This window comes from Thalassophryne amazonica, unplaced genomic scaffold, assembly GCF_902500255.1.
Source record: "Thalassophryne amazonica unplaced genomic scaffold, fThaAma1.1, whole genome shotgun sequence".
Taxonomy (NCBI): domain Eukaryota; kingdom Metazoa; phylum Chordata; class Actinopteri; order Batrachoidiformes; family Batrachoididae; genus Thalassophryne; species Thalassophryne amazonica.
In genome coordinates, this window is record NW_022986260.1 from 299,107 (window position 1) to 324,647 (window position 25,541).

At 44.3% G+C, this 25,541-nt stretch overlaps 1 protein-coding gene and 1 long non-coding RNA gene across 2 annotated transcripts in view; one reads left to right on the forward strand and one right to left on the reverse strand.

Moving 5' to 3' along the window:
• Window positions 1-25,541, reverse strand: part of trim37 (tripartite motif containing 37) — a 405,219-nt gene that overhangs the window by 286,980 nt on the left and 92,698 nt on the right. The window contains exons 5-6 of the mRNA XM_034165414.1: window positions 12,158-12,274; window positions 11,978-12,065 (exon numbers count right to left, since the gene is read on the reverse strand). Coding sequence (XP_034021305.1) covers window positions 11,978-12,065; window positions 12,158-12,274 — 205 coding nt within the window. The remainder of the gene's footprint in view (window positions 1-11,977; window positions 12,066-12,157; window positions 12,275-25,541) is intronic.
• On the forward strand, window positions 1,612-15,085 carry LOC117505880. The gene is made up of 3 exons (XR_004559294.1): window positions 1,612-1,622; window positions 11,029-11,035; window positions 15,003-15,085. It is a non-coding gene; the product is annotated as an uncharacterized LOC117505880 (long non-coding RNA).

Consider the following 25,541-nt stretch of genomic DNA (forward strand, 5'->3'; position numbering starts at 1 on the left):
AGTTAGCTGTTTTACAACTACCCTTTCAAGAATTTTTGAGAGAAAAGGAAGGTTGGAGATTGGCCTATAATTAGCTAAGATAGCTGGGTCAAGTGATGGCTTTTTAAGTAATGGCTTAATTACTGCCACCTTAAAAGCCTGTGGTACATAGCCAACTAACAAAGATAGATTGATCATATTTAAGATCGAAGCATTAAATAATGGTAGGGCTTCCTTGAGCAGCCTGGTAGGAATGGGGTCTAATAAACATGTTGATGGTTTGGATGAAGTAACTAATGAAAATAACTCAGACAGGACAATCGGAGAGAAAGAGTCTAACCAAATACAGGCATCACTGAAAGCAGCCAAAGATAACGATACGTCTTTGGGATGGTTACGAGTAATTTTTTCTCTAATAGTTAAAATTTTGTTAGCAAAGAAAGTCATGAAGTCATTACTAGTTAAAGTTAATGGAATACTCAGCTCAATAGAGCTCTGACTCTTTGTCAGCCTGGCTACAGTGCTGAAAAGAAACCTGGGGTTGTTCTTATTTTCTTCAATTAGTGATGAGTAGAAAGATGTCCTAGCTTTACGGAGGGCTTTTTTTATAGAGCAACAGACTCTTTTTCCAGGCTAAGTGAAGATCTTCTAAATTAGTGAGACGCCATTTCCTCTCCAACTTACGGGTTATCTGCTTTAAGCTATGAGTTTGTGAGTTATACCACGGAGTCAGGCACTTCTGATTTAAAGCTCTCTTTTTTAGAGGAGCTACAGCATCCAAAGTTGTCTTCAATGAGGATGTAAAACTATTGACGAGATACTCTATCTCACTTACAGAGTTTAGGTAGCTACTCTGCACTGTGTTGGTATATGGCATTAGAGAACATAAAGAAGGAATCATATCCTTAAACCTAGTTACAGCGCTTTCTGAAAGACTTCTAGTGTAATGAAACTTATTCCCCACTGCTGGGTAGTCCATCAGAGTAAATGTAAATGTTATTAAGAAATGATCAGACAGAAGGGAGTTTTCAGGGAATACTGTTAAGTCTTCTATTTCCATACCATAAGTCAGAACAAGATCTAAGATATGATTAAAGTGGTGGGTGGACTCATTTACTTTTTGAGCAAAGCCAATAGAGTCTAATAATAGATTAAATGCAGTGTTGAGGCTGTCATTCTCAGCATCTGTGTGGATGTTAAAATCGCCCACTATAATTATCTTATCTGAGCTAAGCACTAAGTCAGACAAAAGGTCTGAAAATTCATAGAGAAACTCACAGTAACGACCAGGTGGACGATAGATAATAACAAATAAAACTGGTTTTTGGGACTTCCAATTTGGATGGACAAGACTAAGAGTCAAGCTTTCAAATGAATTAAAGCTCTGTCTGGGTTTTTGATTAATTAATAAGCTGGAATGGAAGATTGCTGCTAATCCTCCGCCCCGGCCCGTGCTACGAGCATTCTGACAGTTAGTGTGACTCGGGGGTGTTGACTCATTTAAACTAACATATTCATCCTGCTGTAACCAGGTTTCTGTAAGGCAGAATAAATCAATATGTTGATCAATTATTATATCATTTACCAACAGGGACTTAGAAGAGAGAGACCTAATGTTTAATAGACCACATTTAACTGTTTTAGTCTGTGGTGCAGTTGAAGGTGCTATATTATTTTTTCTTTTTGAATTTTTATGCTTAAATAGATTTTTGCTGGTTATTGGTAGTCTGGGAGCAGGCACCGTCTCTACGGGGATGGGGTAATGAGGGGATGGCAGGGGGAGAGAAGCTGCAGAGAGGTGTGTAAGACTACAACTCTGCTTCCTGGTCCCAACCCTGGATAGTCACGGTTTGGAGGATTTAAGAAAATTAGCCAGATTTCTAGAAATGAGAGCTGCTCCATCCAAAGTGGGATGGATGCCGTCTCTCCTAACAAGACCAGGTTTTCCCCAGAAGCTTTGCCAATTATCTATGAAGCCCACCTCATTTTTTGGACACCACTCAGACAGCCAGCAATTCAAGGAGAACATGCGGCTAAACATGTCACTCCCGGTCTGATTGGGGAGGGGCCCAGAGAAAACTACAGAGTCCGACATTGTTTTTGCAAAGTTACACACCGATTTAATGTTAATTTTAGTGACCTCCGATTGGCGTAACCGGGTGTCATTACTGCCGACGTGAATTACAATCTTACCAAATTTACGCTTAGCCAGCAGTTTCAAATTTCCTTCAATGTCGCCTGCTCTGGCCCCCAGAAGACAATTGACTATGGTTGCTGGTGTCGCTAACTTCACATTTCTCAAAACAGAGTCGCCAATAACCAGAGTTTGATCCTCGGCGGGTGTGTCGTCGAGTGGGGAAAAACGGTTATGGACGTGAACGGGTTGGCGGTGTACACGGGGCTTCTGTTTAGGGCTACGCTTCCTCCTCACAGTCACCCAGTCGGCCTGCTTTCCCGGCTGCTCGGGATCTGCCAGGGGGTAACTAACGGCGGCTAAGCTACCTTGGTCCGCACCGACTACAGGGGCCTGGCTAGCTGTAGAATTTTCCACGGTGCGGAGCCGAGTCTCCAATTCGCCCAGCCTAGCCTCCAAAGCTACGAATAAGCTACACTTATTACAAGTACCGTTACTGCTAAAGGAGGCCGAGGAATAACTAAACATTTCACACCCAGAGCAGAAAAGTGCAGGAGAGACAGGAGAAGCCGCCATGTTAAATCGGCTAAGAGCTAGTAGCTACGCTAAGCTAGCGGATTCCTAAAAACACGCAAAGTGAATAATGTGTAAATAATTTAGAGGTGATTCAGCAGAAGGAGTGCTTTAGTTAAGGCACGTAAAGATTACACTGGGAAACAAATCGTAATCTAGATAACTAGATCAATCTAACTGCGCAGATTAAACAGCTAACAGATACAGAAAAACACCGCTGTGCTCCGGAACAGGAAGCATAGTTATTCACATCGGTGCCAATGATGTCAGGATGAATCACTCAGAGGTCACAAAAATGGACATAGAGAGGACTTGTGATCCTGCCAGAAAGATGTGTCTGTGTCAATTAATAGTCTATTATTATTGATTGATTGGGGCCAGCGTGGCTTGCTGATGCCAGACGACCTTCACCCTACTGGGGAAGGCACCACCATCTTGTCTGCGAACATAGAGCTCTACAGGGAGGGTAACATTAGGAATTTACAGCAGGCCACAGAGCAGGTGATTAGAGACCCTGCAAGGCTTTTGACAAACATGGCTGTAGAATCCATTAGCTTAGCAGGGAAATTAGTGTAGAAAATCCACTATGGTGATAGTGCAGTTTATGTGGCAGGGAGGGATATTTGTCCAGCTGAGACTGTGGCCTGTTTCTGCAGACATGGCCATAAAAATCATAGCGGGATATGTTTTGCAAACTTAATACCCATTACTACACTGAATGACACTGAAATTGAGGATGGTCCGTTGGCTGTTCCAGCAATATCAAATATTTTGTGTCTGCTGCCTACAACCTGCGTGGAATGTCTGAAACCTAAATCTACTTTCAGGCATATTATATATTCTAGTCTGGAACCACCCATAAATCCAAACAGTCCAACTGTCAACACCATTGATTGTTGATTAATGATCTAATTATGGATCATCACTTAGATATGATTGGGTTATGTGAAACTTGGCTTAAACCTACAGCTGTCCTCCCCTTAAATGAGGCCTGCCCACCGGTGTACACATTTAGTCACTTGTGATGCAAAGCACGATGGGGTTGTTGCTCTGATCATCTGATTCTCCACTCTGACCACGATGCTACGTATTGCCAAGGTCAGAAGAATAAAAATCAGCCGTATTACTTTGTCACTGTATATAGGCCCCCTGGCCCCCATACTCTGACTTCTTATATGAATGTGGTGAGTTTATCTCTAACTTGTCAACTAGTGCAGATAACATTCTGATTATTGGTGACTTTAACGTTCATATAAATAAGCCTTCTGATCCCCTCTGCAAATCATTTATGGAAACTGTTGATGCATTAGGAATCAGCAATGCATTCAGGACTTGACGCACATTAGTGGAAATAACCTGGATTTGGTTCTCACATGTGGTACTGCTGTCACAAAATTTGACATCATGCCTCTTACATCAGTAGTCTCTGATCACTAACTTATTAAGTTTACAGTTTCGCTGCCGTGTTTAGTGGAACAACAACCTTATTTATCACTATGGTGATGTATCAACTCCTCAACTAAGACTGAACTGAAGCTAGACTGCCTGATATCTTAGCTTCACGCTTAGACAATGTTCAATAAGTAGACAGTCTTGTTGATAGTTTAAACTCAGTGCTCAAAACTACACTCGACATAACTGCGCCACCTTTATTAAAACCACGCCCCCAAAAACACAGTCACCTTGGTTCAATAATTACTTGTGTGACCTCAAGTATAAGGCTAGGGGTCTAGAACAGAAATGGCGTAGTTCAAAATTACAAGTATTCCACCTCACGTGGCGTGATGCTATCTTAGACTATAAGCATGCATTATTGGCTACAAAGTGGACCTATTACTCTGATTTAATCAACAAAAACAAGCATAACTCAAAGTTCTTGTTTGACACGGTGGCAACACTTATTCATGGACAACCACCTGTAGTTCACTCTCCTTTTACAGCACAGATTTCCTGGATTACTTTGAGAAGAAAATAGGTGACATTAGGCTAAACACATCCTAGCATGCCTTAACCCAGCCACTACACCCTGCTATTGAGGTGGGTGCCATTACTGAGGTATTACCTAGATTTACAGAATTTGATAGCACCTCACCAGACGTGTTGACAAAACTCGTAATGTCAACAAAAAGCACAACCTGTTTATTTGATCCTATACCAACAAAACTGTTTAAGGACCTGTGGCCCACTCTTGGGCCAATAGTGCTGGAAATGATTAATCTTTCTTTAACTTCTGGATCTGTTCCTAAATGTTTCAAATCTGCAGTGATTAAACCATTACTTAAAGTGGATATGACACCTAAAAAAATAGGTAAAACTGATATAAATATCAAAATATACATACAGTACAGTAAGTTGAAAGTGGTTTTAATCATTATCATTGAGAAACAAAGTTTGTACAGCTTCTCAAAAGTGTGTTTGCTGGAAAGCGCGCTTGCAGCGTTCCATCAGCGGTCTCGTGATGCCGTGACGTCATAGCGTGTAGAGTCCTGTCTTTGTCTGTTAGATTGACAACAGGAACAGATAGACCTCAGCATGGACAGTGATGAGATCAAGAACTTTTTTGACTCCTCTTCAAGTGTGGATTATTTCTGACTCGGATCCTGAGGATGTCACAGCAGTGACTAGACCCTACAGATTCAAGCTGTATCTTTCGGCCGACCATTCAAACCAGGAGCATTCTGGCAGTAAAAATAATGCCGACGGTGCTTATGGTGGAGCCGAAGGGCAAGAGACGTGCCAATTCCGATGGATTTTGAAAGGCTGCAGAATATGGAATGTAAGGGAGGCTTTGATTTTTGTTGGTGCTGTAACACTATAATTATAGCATTTTCGATTCTAGTGTCTATTTACTGCCTTTGTTATTTTTCTGGAGCCGCAATAGTGGAGCTACTACTTGCGGATCACCGTCATTACCTTCGGGTTTTTGCCGTTTTCGAGTGCTTGGCATTGCATTCATCTGTGTTTAGTTATGTTATTTTCACGAAAGAATAGGAAATAAACGGCGAAAGCTTCGTAAAAGATCGCCGAAAACAACAGTGAACATGCCGCCGCCGTGTTTACTACGTATTGCACTGATATTTTTACAAGTTCCTTGACCATTTCAAGATTATTGTGAACATATTATTTGGGGTTGACATTTTATGTGTTCCTGTGAGCGGTGAGAACATGGACACGGTAGAGGAAAGTGTCTGCTGTCGGGAGCAAATGCGGGTCTGCGAGCAGAGCAAGCGGCAGCCTGACATTTCGTGCATCACACAACACCGCGGCTTTCGATCAATCTGCCTGGACTTGAAAAGGCTAAAACCTTTTGCCTTGTGTTTATGGAATATGCTGCGACACGCTGGTCAGGCATATCGACAAACAAGTCCCTGAGAGCTGTGTTTAATCAAAGTTTCTGCCACTAAAAAAAGTGTAAACAACGGCCGCCAAGCGCGCGAGCCAATACAGTCTACAGGCTGTGACGTATTTCAGGTTTGGTGCTTAGTGGAAAGCTGGTCACGGGGCGTGCACATTTTTCAGTGGCGGGACGTTCAAATGTGGTATATAACGGGAGAAAAGGGTCCACTTTCCCAAAACGCTTAGGCTGACCGAATTATATAACCACTGTTACATGTAATAAGACTATGTTGTCGTTAAGTGTCATATCCACTTTAAGAAATCTAATCTTGACCATAGTGTATTGAAAAACTATCGGCCGATATCAAATCTATCATTTTGCTCTAAAATTCTGGAAGAGGTGCTTTCATGGCAGCTCGTAGACTATCTTACAGAGAATAATCTCTTTGAGCCACTGCAGTCTGCTTTTAGAAAATATCATTCCACAGAGACGACTCTCACTAAAGTGGTGAATGATCTTCTGCTTACAATGGATTCAGACACCGCTACGGCTCTGGTGCTGTTAGATCTTGATGCATTTGATATCGTGGATCATATTCTACTTGATAGGCTGGAAAATCATTTTGGGATTACTGGGAGTGCCCTTGCATGGTTGACATCATTCCTGACCAGTCGTTCTCACTGTGTTTTGTACAGTAACACTACCTCTAACCTTAGTGACATGAAATTTGGGGTTCCACAGGGGTCCGTCTTAGGCCCCTTGCTTTTCTCCCTTTATATAGCACCCTTTGGGCACATATTGCTGTGTTTTGGGATTACCTTTCACTGCTATGCTGATGATACTCAGTTATACATGTCGATAACTGCTGGTAATCTCATGCACATAAAATCCTTAGAAGATTGCCTTGTATCAGTGAGAAGCTGGACGTCTTGCAATTTCCTACTTTTAAACTCTGATAAGACTGAAATGGTGGTTCTTGGTCCAGTGAGACATTGGCATCAATTTGACCTAGGCTCGTGTGTCATACATCATACTGACAAAGTGAGGAACCTTAGGGTAATTTTTGATCCTATATTGTCCTTTGACCTCCACATTAGAGATATTACAAGGACTGCTCTCTTCTAAGTCCCTGTTGGTAAATGATATAATAATTGATCAACATATTGATTTATTCTGCCTTACAGAAACCTGGTTACAGCAGGATGAATATGTTAGTTTAAATGAGTCAACACCCCCGAGTCAAACTAACTGTCAGAATGCTCGTAGCACGGGCCGGGGCGGAGGATTAGCAGCAATCTTCCATTCCAGCTTATTAATTAATCAAAAACCCAGACAGAGCTTTAATTCATTTGAAAGCTTGACTCTTAGTCTTGTCCATCCAAATTGGAAGTCCCAAAAACCAGTTTTATTTGTTATTATCTATCGTCCACCTGGTCGTTACTGTGAGTTTCTCTGTGAATTTTCAGACCTTTTGTCTGACTTAGTGCTTAGCTCAGATAAGATAATTATAGTGGGCGATTTTAACATCCACACAGATGCTGAGAATGACAGCCTCAACACTGCATTTAATCTATTATTAGACTCTATTGGCTTTGCTCAAAAAGTAAATGAGTCCACCCACCACTTTAATCATATCTTAGATCTTGTTCTGACTTATGGTATGGAAATAGAAGACTTAACAGTATTCCCTGAAAACTCCCTTCTGTCTGATCATTTCTTAATAACATTTACATTTACTCTGATGGACTACCCAGCAGTGGGGAATAAGTTTCATTACACTAGAAGTCTTTCAGAAAGCGCTGTAACTAGGTTTAAGGATATGATTCCTTCTTTATGTTCTCTAATGCCATATACCAACACAGTGCAGAGTAGCTACCTAAACTCTGTAAGTGAGATAGAGTATCTCGTCAATAGTTTTACATCCTCATTGAAGACAACTTTGGATGCTGTAGCTCCTCTAAAAAAGAGAGCTTTAAATCAGAAGTGCCTGACTCCGTGGTATAACTCACAAACTCGTAGCTTAAAGCAGATAACCCGTAAGTTGGAGAGGAAATGGCGTCTCACTAATTTAGAAGATCTTCACTTAGCCTGGAAAAAGAGTCTGTTGCTCTATAAAAAAGCCCTCCGTAAAGCTAGGACATCTTTCTACTCATCACTAATTGAAGAAAATAAGAACAACCCCAGGTTTCTTTTCAGCACTGTAGCCAGGCTGACAAAGAGTCAGAGCTCTATTGAGCTGAGTATTCCATTAACTTTAACTAGTAATGACTTCATGACTTTCTTTGCTAACAAAATTTTAACTATTAGAGAAAAAATTACTCATAACCATCCCAAAGACGTATCGTTATCTTTGGCTGCTTTCAGTGATGCCTGTATTTGGTTAGACTCTTTCTCTCCGATTGTTCTGTCTGAGTTATTTTCATTAGTTACTTCATCCAAACCATCAACATGTTTATTAGACCCCATTCCTACCAGGCTGCTCAAGGAAGCCCTACCATTATTTAATGCTTCGATCTTAAATATGATCAATCTATCTTTGTTAGTTGGCTATGTACCACAGGCTTTTAAGGTGGCAGTAATTAAACCATTACTTAAAAAGCCATCACTTGACCCAGCTATCTTAGCTAATTATAGGCCAATCTCCAACCTTCCTTTTCTCTCAAAAATTCTTGAAAGGGTAGTTGTAAAACAGCTAACTGATCATCTGCAGAGGAATGGTCTATTTGAAGAGTTTCAGTCAGGTTTTAGAATTCATCATAGTACAGAAACAGCATTAGTGAAGGTTACAAATGATCTTCTTATGGCCTCGGACAGTGGACTCATCTCTGTGCTTGTTCTGTTAGACCTCAGTGCTGCTTTTGATACTGTTGACCATAAAATTTTATTACAGAGATTAGAGCATGCCATAGGTATTAAAGGCACTGCGCTGCGGTGGTTTGAATCATATTTGTCTAATAGATTACAATTTGTTCATGTAAATGGGAAATCTTCTTCACAGACTAAAGTTAATTATGGAATTCCACAAGGTTCTGTGCTAGGACCAATTTTATTCACTTTATACATGCTTCCCTTAGGCAGTATTATTAGACGGTATTGCTTAAATTTTCATTGTTACGCAGATGATACCCAGCTTTATCTATCCATGAAGCCAGAGGACACACACCAATTAGCTAAACTGCAGGATTGTCTTACAGACATAAAGACATGGATGACCTCTAATTTCCTGCTTTTAAACTCAGATAAAACTGAAGTTATTGTACTTGGCCCCACAAATCTTAGAAACATGGTGTCTAACCAGATCCTTACTGTGGATGGCATTACCCTGACCTCTAGTAATACTGTGAGAAATCTTGGAGTCATTTTTGATCAGGATATGTCATTCAAAGCGCATATTAAACAAATATGTAGGACTGCTTTTTTGCATTTACGCAATATCTCTAAAATCAGAAAGGTCTTGTCTCAGAGTGATGCTGAAAAACTCATTCATGCATTTATTTCCTCTAGGCTGGACTATTGTAATTCATTATTATCAGGTTGTCCTAAAAGTTCCCTAAAAAGCCTTCAGTTAATTCAAAATGCTGCAGCTAGAGTACTGACGGGGACTAGAAGGAGAGAGCATATCTCACCCATATTGGCCTCTCTTCATTGGCTTCCTGTTAATTCTAGAATAGAATTTAAAATTGATCAGGTGACCCTGAACCATCCCTTAGTTATGCTGCTATAGACGTAGACTGCTGGGGGGTTCCCATGATGCACTGTTTCTTTCTCTTTTTGCTCTGTATGCACCACTCTGCATTTAATCATTAGTGATCGATCTCTGCTCCCCTCCACAGCATGTCTTTTTCCTGGTTCTCTCCCTCAGCCCCAACCAGTCCCAGCAGAAGACTGCCCCTCCCTGAGCCTGGTTCTGCTGGAGGTTTCTTCCTGTTAAAAGGGAGTTTTTCCTTCCCACTGTAGCCAAGTGCTTGCTCACAGGGGGTCGTTTTGACCGTTGGGGTTTTACATAATTATTGTATGGCCTTGCCTTACAATATAAAGCGCCTTGGGGCAACTGTTTGTTGTGATTTGGCGCTATATAAAAAAAATTGATTGATTGATTGATTGATCCACCTACAAAATAAAATGAAGATTCGTCCCATCCTGTCTGTGGCTGATGCTGAGACCCTGATCCATGTGTTTATCTCTTCTAGATGGACTACTGCAATGTTCTATTTTCTGGTTTACCGCAGTCCAGCATTAGGGCTCTCCGACTGGTTCAAAATGCTGCAGCCAGACTTTTGACAGGAAGCAGAAAGTTTGACCACATTACACCCATTTTGGCGTCTCTTCACTGGCTTCCTGTCCCTGTGAGATCAGATTTTAAGGTTCTGCTACTAGTATATAAAACTGTTCACGGACTGGCACCTCCCTACCTAGCTGACCTAATTAAGCCCTATGTACCGGCCCGGGCTTTGCATTCTCAGGGTGCAGGACTACTTTGTGTCCCTCGGGTGAATAAGAAGTCTGTGGGTCACAGAGCTTTCTGTTATCGTGCCCCTGTTCTGTGGAATGATCTCCGCGCGTCAATAAAACAGTCAGATTCTGTGAAGACTTTCAAGTCCAGACTTAAGACGCATTTTCCCTTTCATATGGCAGCATACTGGCATAGTATAGTTCTACGGTTTTTACTCTTTTAAAGCATACGTTTCTTCTGTTTTACTTCTTGCTTAATGCTGACAAATTATACTGTATTTTTTGTCTTTCTGTTGTCTGATTCTGTCTTTTTCTCTCTGTTTGAGGTTCGGCTCCATCCAGAGACGGGTGTGGTGTCTGTTTCTGAAACCCTCCTGTCTTGTGCAAATTGTGTCTGTATCATGGCCCAAGCAGAGGGTCACCCCTTCCAGTCTGGTCTGCTTGAGGTTTCTTCCTCAAATCATCAGAGGGAGTTTTTCTTTACCACTGTCACGTGTGCTTGCTCTAGCAGTTGGCAAGGTTAGACATGCTTGTGTGAAGTACCCTGAGGCAGCTTTGTTGTCATTTGGAGCTACATAAATGAAATAAATTCAATACTTTATTAATCCCCTAATTAATCACAAGCAAACTGGAAACTTCAGTGCAGTTCATTCATTCCTTCACAGGAACCACATGGCCACATGGAACTAAAGATGCACGGCTCCCTAAAGCCTGCAGAGATACCGTCCAAGTGCTGTAAAGCATGAACCGTTATCAACCCTCTGTCCCAGCCAGAGGCAAAGATGGATGAGACAAAGGGAGAGCTGGGTCATGTGCTGTGAGTTAAGGATCCAACACTCTCTAACAAACATAAAACTGGACATCTGCAAACTCCTGGGTCAGTGCATGTGACATGACCAGAGGCCTCCTCACTGACCATCACCAACTGGCTTCAAACTGTCTCAATCTAATGCTATGATTCCCAGGAAACACCACACAAAAGTTCTGCCTTTTATCATTATTGGTTTTTGAGATACTGGAGCTTTAAAAATGGGGCGTGGCACTGATTATACAGAGAAAAAAACAACAATACAGAACAAGATGCTAAGTTCAAAAAGTCAGAACTTTTGAACTCGTCCTGCTGGTCGCAAGACATTTCCAGGAGTTATTCTTGAATATGAGATGTCTTTAACTACTGTAAAAGAAAATCCACAGCTTCATATTTGTCAGTTTGTAATTTGATGAAAAAAAAAAGCCACTTGTACTTTTCACCAGTTTTGACCCTCTGTATTTCCACACTGAGGCACATCAGATCTTGGGATCAGATCTGGGATCAGATCAGATCAGGTGGTGTTACATCAGATCAAATTCTGGAGCTGTCCAAACTGAACCAAGACAGGTGACCAGACCCTGCCCAGATCAAGCTCGGACTCAAGTACTACAACACTACTGCAAAGCTAGAAACAATGAGCACTGACACTGTGCTGTCATAGGCGTCTTTCGGGAAAAAAGTGAAGCCTTACCATGCCACCCCACAGCGCACACTGGTGGCAGATGCACTTCTTACAGGTCCAACAGAAAACACTCAGCTTCTCATGGTGGTTGTCACATCTGCAGAGGAAGAACACAGCAACAACAGAATGGACAAACACATCTTCCTTGGGCGTGGCGCTGGCTGAATGTATGGGGCGAGTGAGTCTCACTTATCCTTGTCGTTGTCCTCGTGTTTGGACAAGCTGCACAGCTGCAGGGTGTCCAGCTGCTGGGTGACCTCCTCTGCCCAGCGACAGTTCACAAGCTCGCGGAGCTGCAGTGGAGCCCTGTGGACACCAGTAGCCCATCAGCAACTTACTCAGGCAACAGAACTCACACAGTGTTTCAAGGCACAGCCTTTAGGGAGAAGATGTGTATTTGGCGCGCTGCACTACACTATTCCATTGTTGCCATGCAAACCTTGCACTGTTTGTTTTGAATCCCAGTTTTATTTTCTTATATTTACCACTTTTTGATGACCTGCAGAATGTCTGAGAAATGTCCCCATTTCACCTGTAACTATGGCAGAGAGTCGCCTCCTGCTGGAAGACCACAGGTCTGCACTGTCTGTGGACTTCAAGCTCCGGTCACACAGCACTTGAGTACTTCCATAGAGATGAGGAACTGTGCCGTTCTTTGTCTCACGGAGACCTGGCTTAATAATAACATGCCCATACACAGCCTTCCAGATTGACAGACTGCAGCTTTTCCGAGTGGACCGCGACCACCGGTCATGGAAAACACGGGGAGGGGGACTGTGTGTGTATGTTAATGAAGGTTGGTGTACAAACTGTGGACTGGTTAAAAGCTACAGTTCTGAGGCTAGAGAAATCATGAGTGTGCGGTGCAGACCTCATTATCTTTCTCATGAGTTCAGTGCGGTGTTCGTCACCATCGTTTACATCCCGCCGGGTGCTGATGCTAGTGATGCGCTGAAGGAGCTATAGGAGATCATTAGCTCACTGCAAGCAAAGCACCCGGAGGCATTTTACGTGGTTGTAGGGGACTTTAATCACGTGAAACTGACAAACATTCTGCCCAGTTTTTACCGGCATGTCACCTTTCCCACACAGGGAGACAACACTCTGGACTGTGTGTACACCAACATTGGTGGAGCGTACAGAGCTCTCCCCTGTCCCCATCTTGGCTTCTCCGACCACATCTGCATCCTGCTGGCACCAGCATATTGCCCACTGCTGAGGCAGATCAGGCCAATAAAGAGGACAGTCACCGTGTGGCCCAAAGATGCAGCCTCTATGCTCCAGGACTGCTTTCAATGTACAGACTGGCAGGTATTTAGGGAGGCAGCTATGTGTGAGGGAGAGGCGGACCTGGAGGAATACACCTCCTCCGTCCTTGGCTTTATATCCAAATGCACTGATGGCGTCAGTTCCACCAGGACAATAACCTCCTACCCGAACCAGAAACCCTGGCTGAATGCTGAGGTGAGAGCTCTGCTAAAAGCTAGGGACGCTGTTTTCAGGGTAGGTGAGGCATCGGCGTTTACAGCCGCAAGGAAGGAGCTGAAGGCCGTTATCATGAGGGCTAAGGCCACATACGCCCAGAAAATCCAGGGTCACTTTACCACCAATGACCCCACTTTATGCCCGCATGTGGCAGGGCATAAAGTGCATCACAGATTACAGCATCAGGGATGCACAATGCCCAAGGGACCCCTCTCCGCCAGATGCACTCAACAGGTTCTTCGCCTGCTTTGAGGACCCGAACATGCCCCCCCAGCACCAGACTCGCACCACTTAATGGTGACATGCTACTCAGTGTGACCGCAGCAGACGTAAGGTGGACACTCCAGAGGATTAACCCCCGGAAAAGCTACAGACTCCAATAACATTCCGGGGTGGGTACTGAGGGACTGCACACACCAGCTGTCTGAGGTGCTGACAGACATCTTCAACACACTGCTGACTCTGGCATCCAACCCCACCTGCTTAAAGACTGTCACAATTGCCCAAGTGCTCCACAGTGAGAGGCCTGAATGACTACCAACCTATAGTTCTAACTTCGGTAGTTATGAAGTGCTTCGAGAGGCTGGTCATGACTCACATCAAAGAGTCCATCAGCGTCTCTGTAGACCCCCACCAGTATGCCTACAAGAGGAACCGCTCCACTGATGCCATTTCATCAGTGATTAACACAGCCCTCACTCATCTGGAAAGCAAGAACTCATACGTCTGCCTGCTCTTCCTGGACTTTTCTTCCGCCTAAAACACCATCATCCCAAAGATCGAGGGAGATTATCAATGGTCTTGTATGTCTTCCACTTTCTTACAATTGCTCCCACAGTTGATTTATTCACTCCAACCTGCTTGACTATTGTAGATTCACTCTTCCCAGCCTGCTGCACATCTACAATTTTCTTCCTGGTGTCCTTTGACACCTCTTTGGTCTTGGCCACTGTTGAGTTTGGTGTCTGACTGTTTGAGGCTGTAGACAGGTGTCTCTTATACAGATAACGAGTTCCAACAGGTGCCATTAATACAGGTAACAGGTGGAGGGCAGAAGAGCTTCTTAAAGAAGAAGTTACAGCTCTGTGAGAGCCAGAAATCTTGCTTGTTTGTGGGTGACCAAATACTTATTTTCCACCATAATTTACAAATAAATTCTTTAAAAATCCTACAATGTGATTTTCTGGACTTTTTTTCCTCATTTTGTCTCTCATAGTTGAAGTGTACCTATGATGAAAATTACAGACCTCTCTCATCTTTCTACGTTGGAGAATGTGCACAATCAGAGGCTGACTAAATACTTTTTGGCCCCACTGTATGTGCAGTGGAGAGCATCCTCTGCACCTACATCACTGTGTGGCATGGCGGCTGCATGGCTGCTGAGGGGGGCTCTGCAGAGGGTGGTAAAGGCTTCACAGAGGACTGTAAGGAGCAGCCTTCCCACCACATCAGATCTCTACTCATCACGGTGCAGGGGAAGGACTCTCCGCATTCTGAGAGACTCCTCCGATCCCGCACAGAGTCTGTTTCAACTCCTTCCCTCAGGCAGGTGGCTCATGAGCATTCAGAGTGGAACTACCAGGCTCAGAAACAGCTTCATCCCTGAGGCTGTTAGACTGTTGAACTCAAGCCATGCTCCATAGAACTTATACCATCACTAAATACTAAAAATACTTTAATTGCCCATGTGCAATAATCTCCCGTATGCAATATACACGCAATGCTGCTTTTCACTTAATTCCCAGTGTAATATATTTGGTATTAAACATAGGTCATTTCAGCTTTCATTTTTTTATTAAATAGTTTATATTTAAATCTATAGTTTTAGAAGTTTTTTTTTTAAATAACTGGGACCTGAGTACTAATTTTGTACCATTAACATGTAAATGTGAGTTGGCATGACAAATAAAGTTCCTTGAACCTTGAACTAACGAAGGACACCAAAGCCACAACGAAACAAGAAATCTGGACTTGTGTTGACTTTCAGAGACATCGTTTAACCATCGCCCACCTTTGTTTCTGTATCTGGGGCTTTGTCATAATTTTCAAACTGTTGAAAAATGTGAACGAATCCCGACGACAACTTCAATTTGTCCATATTCCATTTTGCTTTCTCTCTTGATGGTTCTTCATCGTTTGTGTAGTTCCCGTTCCTGACTGTCATCCAACTTCATCCAAGCTCCCAAGTCCGATGTCTTGCAAGAACGCTGACGATATCTGAACGGAACTAAAGATCTGATGAGCTGAACGTGACTCGTCCGTATGTGGGACAAATGCAAAGTTTTCATACAGAAACAAGTGCGGCAAGAACGTTTCATCAACTACATTAACTATAAATAGTGCAACGGCCGCAACGTGTGTAAAGTTACACACATTGAGGCCGACTGGCTGGAGAGGCTGTGCACACACACAAATGGCTGAGCTCACGTTCGCATGCTGTCTGTGGCTGGAATGCATGCAAACGTGCGTGTGCGCACACGTTTTTGTGAAGACAAACCTGTTGTCAAGACAACCAGAACTGGCGCCTGCAGGTGCTGTGGAGAGCTCAAGTTGGCTATAGACTTGACCACAGGCTGGCACTCGGTCTGTCCCACTGTCAAGTCACCTCATCATGAATGGTTTGTTTTGATTTTGTTTAAAGCGCCAAGGTCGACGTTTGCTTTGTTTTCTGGTTTTGTTTTGTTCTTTTATGCACTCTGGACTCGGAGGCTTTTCGGTGATGGGAGACATGGAGACTCATTTGTCCACTTTTTCTCAACGATTTATGACTTTGTGACTTTTTTCCGTCGTTCAGCTAACATCATATGCCATATGACTGGGCCTTCAGGCCTTCTTTTGGAAGTCTGTCGTCTAAGCTGGACAGTGTCCAATCTGCAGTGTCTGACCACGGTTCACGCAGTAATTCTCTGATGTTGATCAGTGTCTGGAGCAGCTCAAGGCCGAGAGCTGTACACTCCAAAAAGACAACAAGTGGTTAAAATCCAAGATGGCAGATCTAGAGGGCTGCAGCAGACAGTAGAATGTTGGGACTGTAGGTATACCTGGAGCTGTTGAGGGTCCGCGCCCTTCTGTTTGTTTCTCCCAATTCCCCGTCAACGTTTTTGGAACGGAGGTGCTCATTTCACCACTGGAATTATACATGGTGCACCCAGAGTTTAGCTCCTACGCCGGCTCTCAGAGGAAAAACCGACCAGTTATCCTGCACTTTCATCTCTTCCAAATCAATGACCTGCCGATTCGTGAGGCGCTTAAGAGGGATGACCTGAACTACAATGGACATAAGATTAGGCTCTACGAACATTACAGCCCCGAAGTGGTGAGACAGCGTGCGGAGTTCAAGAGCATCATGTCAAAACTCTCCAAGCGGGGACTCAGGCCTGCACTCCTTTACTCGGTTGTAACTGCACATTATTCTGCCACCTTTTGGCCTTTTTTTGTGTAGAGTTTGCATGTTAAGGTGACTCAAACTTTCTGTTGGAGTTTTTTGCTAAAACGTGACCGTACCCACACAGAAATACTGCGGGAAAAGTGCACATATGACTGACTGTAGTACTATGGGTCATGCCACAACATTTTTACCCAGGAATGTGAAGGGCCTGAATGGTCCTGTAAAGAGGTCAAAGGTTTTCACCCATTTCAAACACTGTAAAACATCTCCAGTGGGGAACTCCATTGTTCTGCTGGGGGACTTTAACGCATGCGTGGGCAATGACAGAGACACCTGGAGAGGTGTGATTGGGAGGAACAGCCTCACTGATCTAAACCTGAATAGTTGTTTGTTATTGGACTTCTGTGCTAGTCACGGACTGTCCATAATGAACACCATGTTCGAACATAAAGATGCTCATAAGTGTACATGGTACCAGAGCACCCTAGGCTGAAGATCGATTTTGTGATAGTGTCATCTGATTTGAGGCCGCATGTTGTGGACACTTGGGTGAAGGGAGGGCAGAGCTGTCAGCTGATCACCATCTGGTGGTGTGCTGGATCAGAGGGTGGGGGAGGACTTTGGACAGACCTGGTAAGCCCAAACGGATAGTGCAAGTGAACTGGGAACGTCTGGAGGAGCCCACTGTCCAACAGATCTTCAACTCACACCTCCAGCAGAGCTTCCCTAGCATCCCTGTGGAGGTTGGGGGCACTGAACCACAATGGGCAATATTCATAGCGTCCATTGCTGAAGCTGCAGTGGGGAGCTGTGGCCTAAAGGTCTTAGGTGCCTCAAGGGGTGGCAACCCTCAAACACCATGGTGGAAACTGGTGGTCAGGGAAGAAGGAGTCCTTCCGGGACATGTTATGTTGGAGGACTCTGAAGGCAGTTGCAAGGTACCGACAGGCCCAAAGGGCAGCAGCCTCTGCTGTACGGGAGGCAAAGCAGCGGGTGTGGGAGGGGTTCGGAGCAACCATGGAGAAGGACTTTCAGTCAGCACCAAGGTGCTTCTGGCGAACTGTGAGGCACCTCAGGAGGAGGGTAAAACGGGGAACCATCCAAGCTGTCTACAGTAAGGATGGGACTCTGTTGACCTCAACTGAGAATGCAATCCGGCACTGGAAGGAACACTTTGAGGACCTCCTGTATCAGACCGGAGCACCCTCTTTAGTAGGGGCAGAGCTGGAAGCTGATGGAGGATTTTCATGAATTTCCCTGGTGGAAGTCACTGAGGTAGCCAAACAACTCCACAGTGGCAAGGCCCCGGGACTTGATGAGATCCGTCCAGAAATGCTGAAGGCTTTGAGTGTGGAGGGACTGTCTTGGATAAGACGTCTCTTCAACACTGGATTTAGCTCTGGGACAGTGCCTAAGGAGTGGCAAACTGGGGTGGTGGTCCCCATATTTAAAAAGGGGGACCAGAGAGTGTGTGCCAGCTACAGGGGCATCACACTACTCAGCCTCCCTGGTAAAGTCTACTCCAGGGTGCTAGAAAGGAGGGTTCGGCCAATAGTCAAACCTCTGACTGAAGAGGAACAATGCGGGTTCTGTCCTGCTCATGGAACAACCGACCAGCTCTTCACTCTCACAAGGATCCTGGAGGGTGCCTGGGAGTACACCCACCCAGTCTACATCTGTTTTGTGGACTTGGAGAAGGCATATGATCGGGTACCCTGGGAGATACTGCAGGAGGTGCTGTGGGAGTATGGAGTGAGGGGGTCCCTTCTCAGGGCCATCCAATCTCTGTACTTGCAAAGCGAAAGCTGTGTTCAAGTGCTTGATAGTAAGTCGGGCTCATTTCTGTTAGAGGTTGGCCTCCACCAGGGCTGCGCCTTGTCACCAATCCTGTTTGTGATATTCATGGACACTATATCGAGGAGTAGTCACAGGGAGGAGGGTTTCTAGTTTGGTGGCCTCAGAGTCTCATCACTGCTTTTTGCAGATGATGTGGTCCTGTTGGCTTCATCGGCTGGTGACCCCCAACACTCACTGGTTCGGTTCACAGCCAAGTGTGAAGCGGCTCGGATGAGGATCAGCACTTCTAAATCTGAGGCCATGGTTCTCAGCAGGAAACTGATGGATTGCCTACTCTGGGTAGGGAATATGGTATTGCCCCAAGTGAAGGAGTTCAAGTACCTTGGGGTCTTGTTCACCAGTGAGGGGACAATGGAGTGCAAGATTGGCCGGAGAATCGGCGCAGCAGGGACGCTATTGCATTTGCTCTACCATACTGTGGTGACAAAAAGGGAGCTGACACAAAAGGCGCGGCTCTCGATCTACTAGTCAATCTTCATTCTTACTCACCTATGGTCATGAGGGTTGGGTCATGACCGAAAGAACTAGATCGCGGGTACAAGCAGCCAGAATGAGCTTCCTTAGGAGGGTGGCTGGTGTCTCCCTTAGAGATAGGGTGGGAAGTTCGTTCATCCATGGGGAGCTCGGAGTAGAGTTGCTGCTCCTTCATGTTGAAAGGAGCCAGCTGAGGTGGTTCAGGCATCTGGTAAGGGTGCCTCCCCAGGGAGGTGTTCCAGGCACGTCCATCTGGGAGGAGACCCCAGGGAAAACCCAGGACCAGGTGGAGAGATTATATCTCCACACTGGCCAAGGAACGCCAGTGTGGAGATAGATATCTACCCTTTCGTGCTAATCCATTGTTTAATCCAATATCAGAATTTAATGCTTTACTCAAATTACATCCTTAGAACAGACAAAACTTTGTCAACAGTGCAAAACATTGTCTGAAATGCACTTAAAAGGGGGGTGCTGGTGAGCGATAACATGTAGAGATGTGTTTTGGCGGAGCTCCTGACCAGGGCGAACGTTTTAACAAATATTTTAATTTTTTTGGTCAACCCCAAAGAAAGATGACCAACTCACAAGATACGGATCCGTCAAACCTTTTGGTTTTCAAATCTGCATGCCGTTCATGACAGCTCAGAAGCTGCTATGAGCAAAACTAAATCCTGTAAAGACCAGGCCACGGGTTCTGCTCGAGCGAGTGATGGCGGCTATCGCAATAAGTGAGCGCAAGATACTCTCTCGTATAGACTTATGCACGCATGATTTAAATGCCAAAATAGATTCTATATGGGTGTTACTGTCCTATTTGTTCTTGGGGTTTTGTGAGTTCTGTTTAGATTTGAATCTTATTTATACGAGATGTTGGATGTTTTGTCTCAGTTGTCGGTGTCTGTCAGGTATTCTCCCTTGTGTGCTTTCAACTCTCTGCTGTGTTGTCTGTGTTGTACACGTCGTCTCCACCCTTAACCATATCTGGTGTGCCAAGTTGTTGTTCAACTTGTGTGCTGTGCACGTTGTAGCTGCCCCTAACCATGTCTGGTGTGTCAAGTTGTGGTTAGGTCTGTTCTGTCATTTAAATTCTCCCCAGTCTGTTGCATGTGATGTCTCTTTTGTCTGTCTCCTTCATTTGTGATATAACATCCTGTTGCTTTGTAGTTTTGCAGTGTTTGTCACACTCTCTTTTCTGTGATCATGTCTTTGAATTTTTGTGTGAGTCTCTGTGTCTGGTTGTTTGTGGTTATTTCGTTTGTCTCTCAGTTTGATCACCTTGCTGTTTAGGTCTTCATTCAGAATGAGTTTTTATGTTGTAGATTCACTAGTCATTTGTGCAGTTCATGCTCGAGTCACCTTTGCTTATGTTAGTTCTCTGCCGCCCTCTTGTGATTTGTTTTTTATTACAGTACTACTTGTTGCAGCCAACTCTGATGTCACACGTTTCCATTTACCTGTGATTACCACACCTGTGCATTAATGTGTTTGTGTATTTAAACCACACCCTTGTCCTCTTTGCTTTGCGGGCTCATTGTGGTTTGTTACCTCCCTCCTGTGTTGCCAGTGGTTCCTTCCAGTTGTGGGTATTTGGTTAAGAGTTTTTGGTCCTTGAATGCTCCTGTCACCTTCCTAATTTCCTTTAACCTGAGAGGTTGTAACTGTATTTTTGTTGGACTTGTCACCTCCTTGATTTTTGTGTTTCACCACGTTTTTTGGATGAATAAATATTATTGTTTTTTTACTTTACTTTTGAGTCCTCACTGACCTGCATTCTTTGGGGTTCTATTCAGATTGATTTGCACTAACCGTAACAACGGGACAATATGGCGTAACTAGAAACTTGGGTGAAGGATCTGGATGGAAGACGGACTGAACATGTATTCGGATAAGACGACGAATCTGGAGGGAGATGTCGGCCGGCTGAAGTCAGAGGTTGCTACGCTACAGCTAAAGCTGGATGACTTAGAAGGAAGCCAGCGCCGATGTAACACTCACATTATCAGGATAAAGAAGGGAATTGAGAACAACGGAGGCCAGAGGCCAACAGAGGCTATGGCTAAGATACTGCAGGAGCTGCTGGGCCTCGAGTTTGCTCCGACTTTAGACTCGGCCCACCACGGCCTGCGGCCGCCACCCAGCAGAAGGGCCCCCGAGAGTTATGGTAATGAAATTTCACTATTTTCAGGAGAGAGAGATGGGGTTTTGCAAAGCTGCCCGCGCAACCTCACTGACCCTCCACAGCAAGAAAGTGAGTATCTTTCCTGATTACACCGCCGTGGTGGCTAAGAGGAGACCAGTGTTTATGGAGGCTAAGCAGCTCCTGCGGAACTGCCAGGGGATTAAATTTTTTAATAATATAATTGGGTTTATGGATGGTTATTGGCTTTGTTATATTAGGGATAAGGAGTGCGATCTCTGGAGAATTAAAGATAAAGATAAACTTTATTGATCTCACAGAAGAGAAATTCACGTTACGTCAGCCCTAAAAAAACACACAAGATGGTGCAAGTAGAGGAAAACATTCATCAAACAGCATGTGCAAGGATAAGCAATAATAATAATACTTGTAACAGTACAAGACATAAGAAAATGAGGTAGAAATAGAATATGTATGTGTGTGTGTGTGTGTGTGTGTGTGTGTGTGTGTGTGTGTGTGTGTGTGTGTGTGTGTGTGTGTGTGTGTGTGTGTGTATATATATATATATATATATATATATATATAGTGAGGAAAATAAGTATTTGAACACCCTGCGATTTTGCAAGTTCTCCCACTTAGAAATCATGGAGGGGTCTGAAATTTTCATCTTAGGTGCATGTCCACTGTGAGAGACATAATCTAAAAAAAAAAATCCAGAAATCACAAGGTATGATTTTTTAATAATTTATTTGTATGTTACTGCTGCAAATAAGTATTTGAACACCTACCAACCAGCAAGAATTCTGGCTCACACAGACCTGTTAATTTTTCTTTAAGAAGCCCTCTTATTCTGCACTCTTTACCTGTATTAATTGCACCTGTTTGAACTTGTTACATGTATGAAAGACACCTGTTCACACACTCAATCAATCACACTCCAACCTGTCCACCATAGCCAAGACCAAAGAGCTGTCTAAGGACACCAGGGACAAAACTGTAGACCTGCATAAGGCTGGGATGGACTACAGGACAACAGGTAAGCAGCTTGGTAGAAGACAACAACTGTTATGATTATTTATTAGAAAGTGGAAGAAACTCAAGATGACTGTCAATCTCCCTCGGTCTGGGATTCCATGCAAGATCTCACTTTGTGGGGTAAGGATGATTCTGAGAAAGCTCAGAACTACACAGGAGGACCTGGTCAATGACCTGAAGAGAGCTGGGATTACAGTCACAAAGATTACATTAGTAACACATGATGCTGTCATGGTTTAAAATCCTGCAGGGCAGCAAGGTCCCCCTGCTCAAGCCAGCACATGTCCAGGCCCGATTGAAGTTCACCAGTGACCATCTGGATGATAGAAGGTCATGTGGTCAGAAGATGTGGTAGAGGATGAGAACAACCCCAAGAAAACCATCCCAACCATGAAGCATGTGGGTAGAAACATCATACTCTGGGGGTGCTCTTCTGCAAAGGGGACAGGACGACTGCACCGTATTGAAGGGAGGATGGATGGGGTCATGTATTGCGAGATTTTGGCAAACAACCTCCTTCCCTCAGTAAGAGCATTGAAGATGGGTCATGGCTGGGTCTTCCAGCATGACAATGACCCCAAACACACAGCCAGGGCAACTAAGGAGGGGCTCTGTAAGAAGCATTTCAAGATCCTGGAGTGGCCTGGCCAGTCTCCAGACCTGAACTCAATAGAAAATCTTTGGAGGGAGCTGAAACTCCAAACCTGAAAGATCTAGAGATCTTTTTTGAAACGTGTTGCAGGCATCCATTTCAAAATGAGCAAATATTTGCACAAAAATAATAAAGTCTATCAGTTTGAACATTAAATATTTAAACAGTTCTTTTAGTCAGACAGGGAAGATTGTTTTACCTGCTTTACATGTTTCGGCTACTTGCTGTAGCCTATCTCAGAAGCGTCACAAGGTCACGAGAACTGTTTAAATAGTTAACTTAAGAAGACAGTATGAAATTTCACAAACGTTGAACATTAAATATTTTGTCTTTGAGGTGTATTCAAGTGAATATAGGTTGAAGAAGATTTGCAAATCATTGTATTCTGTTTTGATTTACATTTTATACAATGTCACAACTTCATTGGAATTGGGGTTGTAGTAAATATGAATAAATATTAGGATATCACATCTCCCCCACCTTTACGTCAACAACTGCTCCTCAGCACTGAAATACACAATAGTCACAAACATCATAATAACTTCAACTGGAACTCTTTTCTTTTTTTCTTTTTTTTTTTTACTTTCTCTATCCTAACTTAAGGTGCATCCTCCCAGTGCGACCAGAGCACCTTGTTGTTCTATTCCTGGAAAAGATCTCACTCTAACTAACAAAGTCTCTGGGGTGAGCAGGCAAACATCTCCCCTTGGTTGAGCGATGCACCACCGATGCAACAGGCAACTCTGGACAAATCTTGGCAGCAGGGGTGAGCAGCTGCCCCAGAGGCTCACCTGAAGGAGAACCACCTCTCTGAATCAAAGCTGCAGGCAAGGGACCCACAGCACCTGGATCAGTGTCTGGAAACAGCCGCAAGTCCTTATTAAGTTCCAAACTTGGTGCTGCAGCTGTCAGTTGAGCTTTCACCTGATCCACGTATCTCCTCATGGTTTGACCACTGTCGAGGCTGGAGGTGTATGCTGAAGGACCTGAAGAGCTCTGAATCACTGCAGGGATCCATTTAGGCCTGTATGAGTGGTTCCTGATGAGAACATTGTCCCCTGATGGGAAACTTCTCAGTTTCCTGTTTGTGTCATGAGCGTGCTTCTGCTTCAGGTGTTTTTGCTTCACTTTTAAGCTCACATCAGGTAGAACCTAGTCCAAAACAGATTGGAGCCACCATGGCATCATCAACTCTGCAGGTGACGAGCTTATTGTTGCAGGAGGTGTAACACAGGAGCTGAACAGGAACCTGGACAGTCTGGTTTGCAAAGTATCTCTTTTCATCTGTTTCATGCCTTGAAGGTTTGGCCCGCCCTCTCCATCAGCTCATCAGAGGAGGGACGGAACGTTGCCGACCGCACATGCTGAATGCCATTTTGTTGCATGAATGACTCAAACTCTGCACTCGTGAAACAGGTGCCAACAGGTCACCAGCATTTTTTGGCAGAGGCCAAAAACACTAAAATTTTGACATAGCTTCTCAGCGGTAGTCTGTGATGTGGATGCTTTCATTGGGGGAAGATGTCCATTCACTCTGAGTGAGCATCCGCTATCAGGAGGAACATTTCTTCTCAGAAGGGCCCTGCATCATCCACATGAATAATAGACCACTGTGATTCTGGCCACTCCCAGGATGCAAAGGTGCCGTCGCCAGTGCCTTTAGCTGAGCCTGACATTCCTCACAGGACTGCACTGCTTTTTCAGCATCCTGGTCCATTCCTGGCCACCAGAGATAAGATCGAGCCAGACCCTTTATCTTCATCATGCTGGTATGTGTTTGATGGAGCAGTTTTAGGATCCTATCTCTACCTTTGCTTGGTATGATAACTCTGGCTCCCCAGAGCACGCAACCATCCCTCACACTCAGCTCCATTCTCTGCTGATGGTAAGGCTTGAAGCAGGTATCAGACTCATCCAGCCACCCTTTTAGGATGTATACATGCACTTGTGACGGTACTACATCCTTAACTGTACAGCTTTTGATTTGGTTTGTGTCCACCAGAGTCTCATCCAGTACATCCATCATTAGGACTTCTGTTTTTTCCCTCTTCGTCACCGTTGTAGTCACAGGCAGCCTGCTCAGTGCATCTGCATTGGCATGTTATTTTCCTGGCTTGTTGACCATCTTGTATTTGTAGGCACTGAGGCGCACTGCCCATCTTTGCACTCTTGGAGAGCCCATTTGTGGGATGGTTTCTTCTCATTTGTAGGTCAGGGGTTTGTGATCTGTGTAAATGGTGACGGCTCGGCCATGCAGGTGGTTGTGAAACTTTGACTGCTAAGCCTTCCAGATCAACGTGAGAATATCTTTTTTCAGCAGGTTGTAGCATGTCTGACATGAACACTAAGGGCCTCTCACTCCCATCATCCATACGGTGTGATAACACAGCGCCCAACCCATAAGGAGAAGCATCACATGAGAGGATTAATTCTCTGTCAGTGATGTGTTCAACAAGACCTTGGACTTTTGAAAGGCTTCCTCTTGCACTTTCCCCTTCCATCGCACGTCTTGTCTCAACTGTTCATGCAGTGGGGCCAGCAG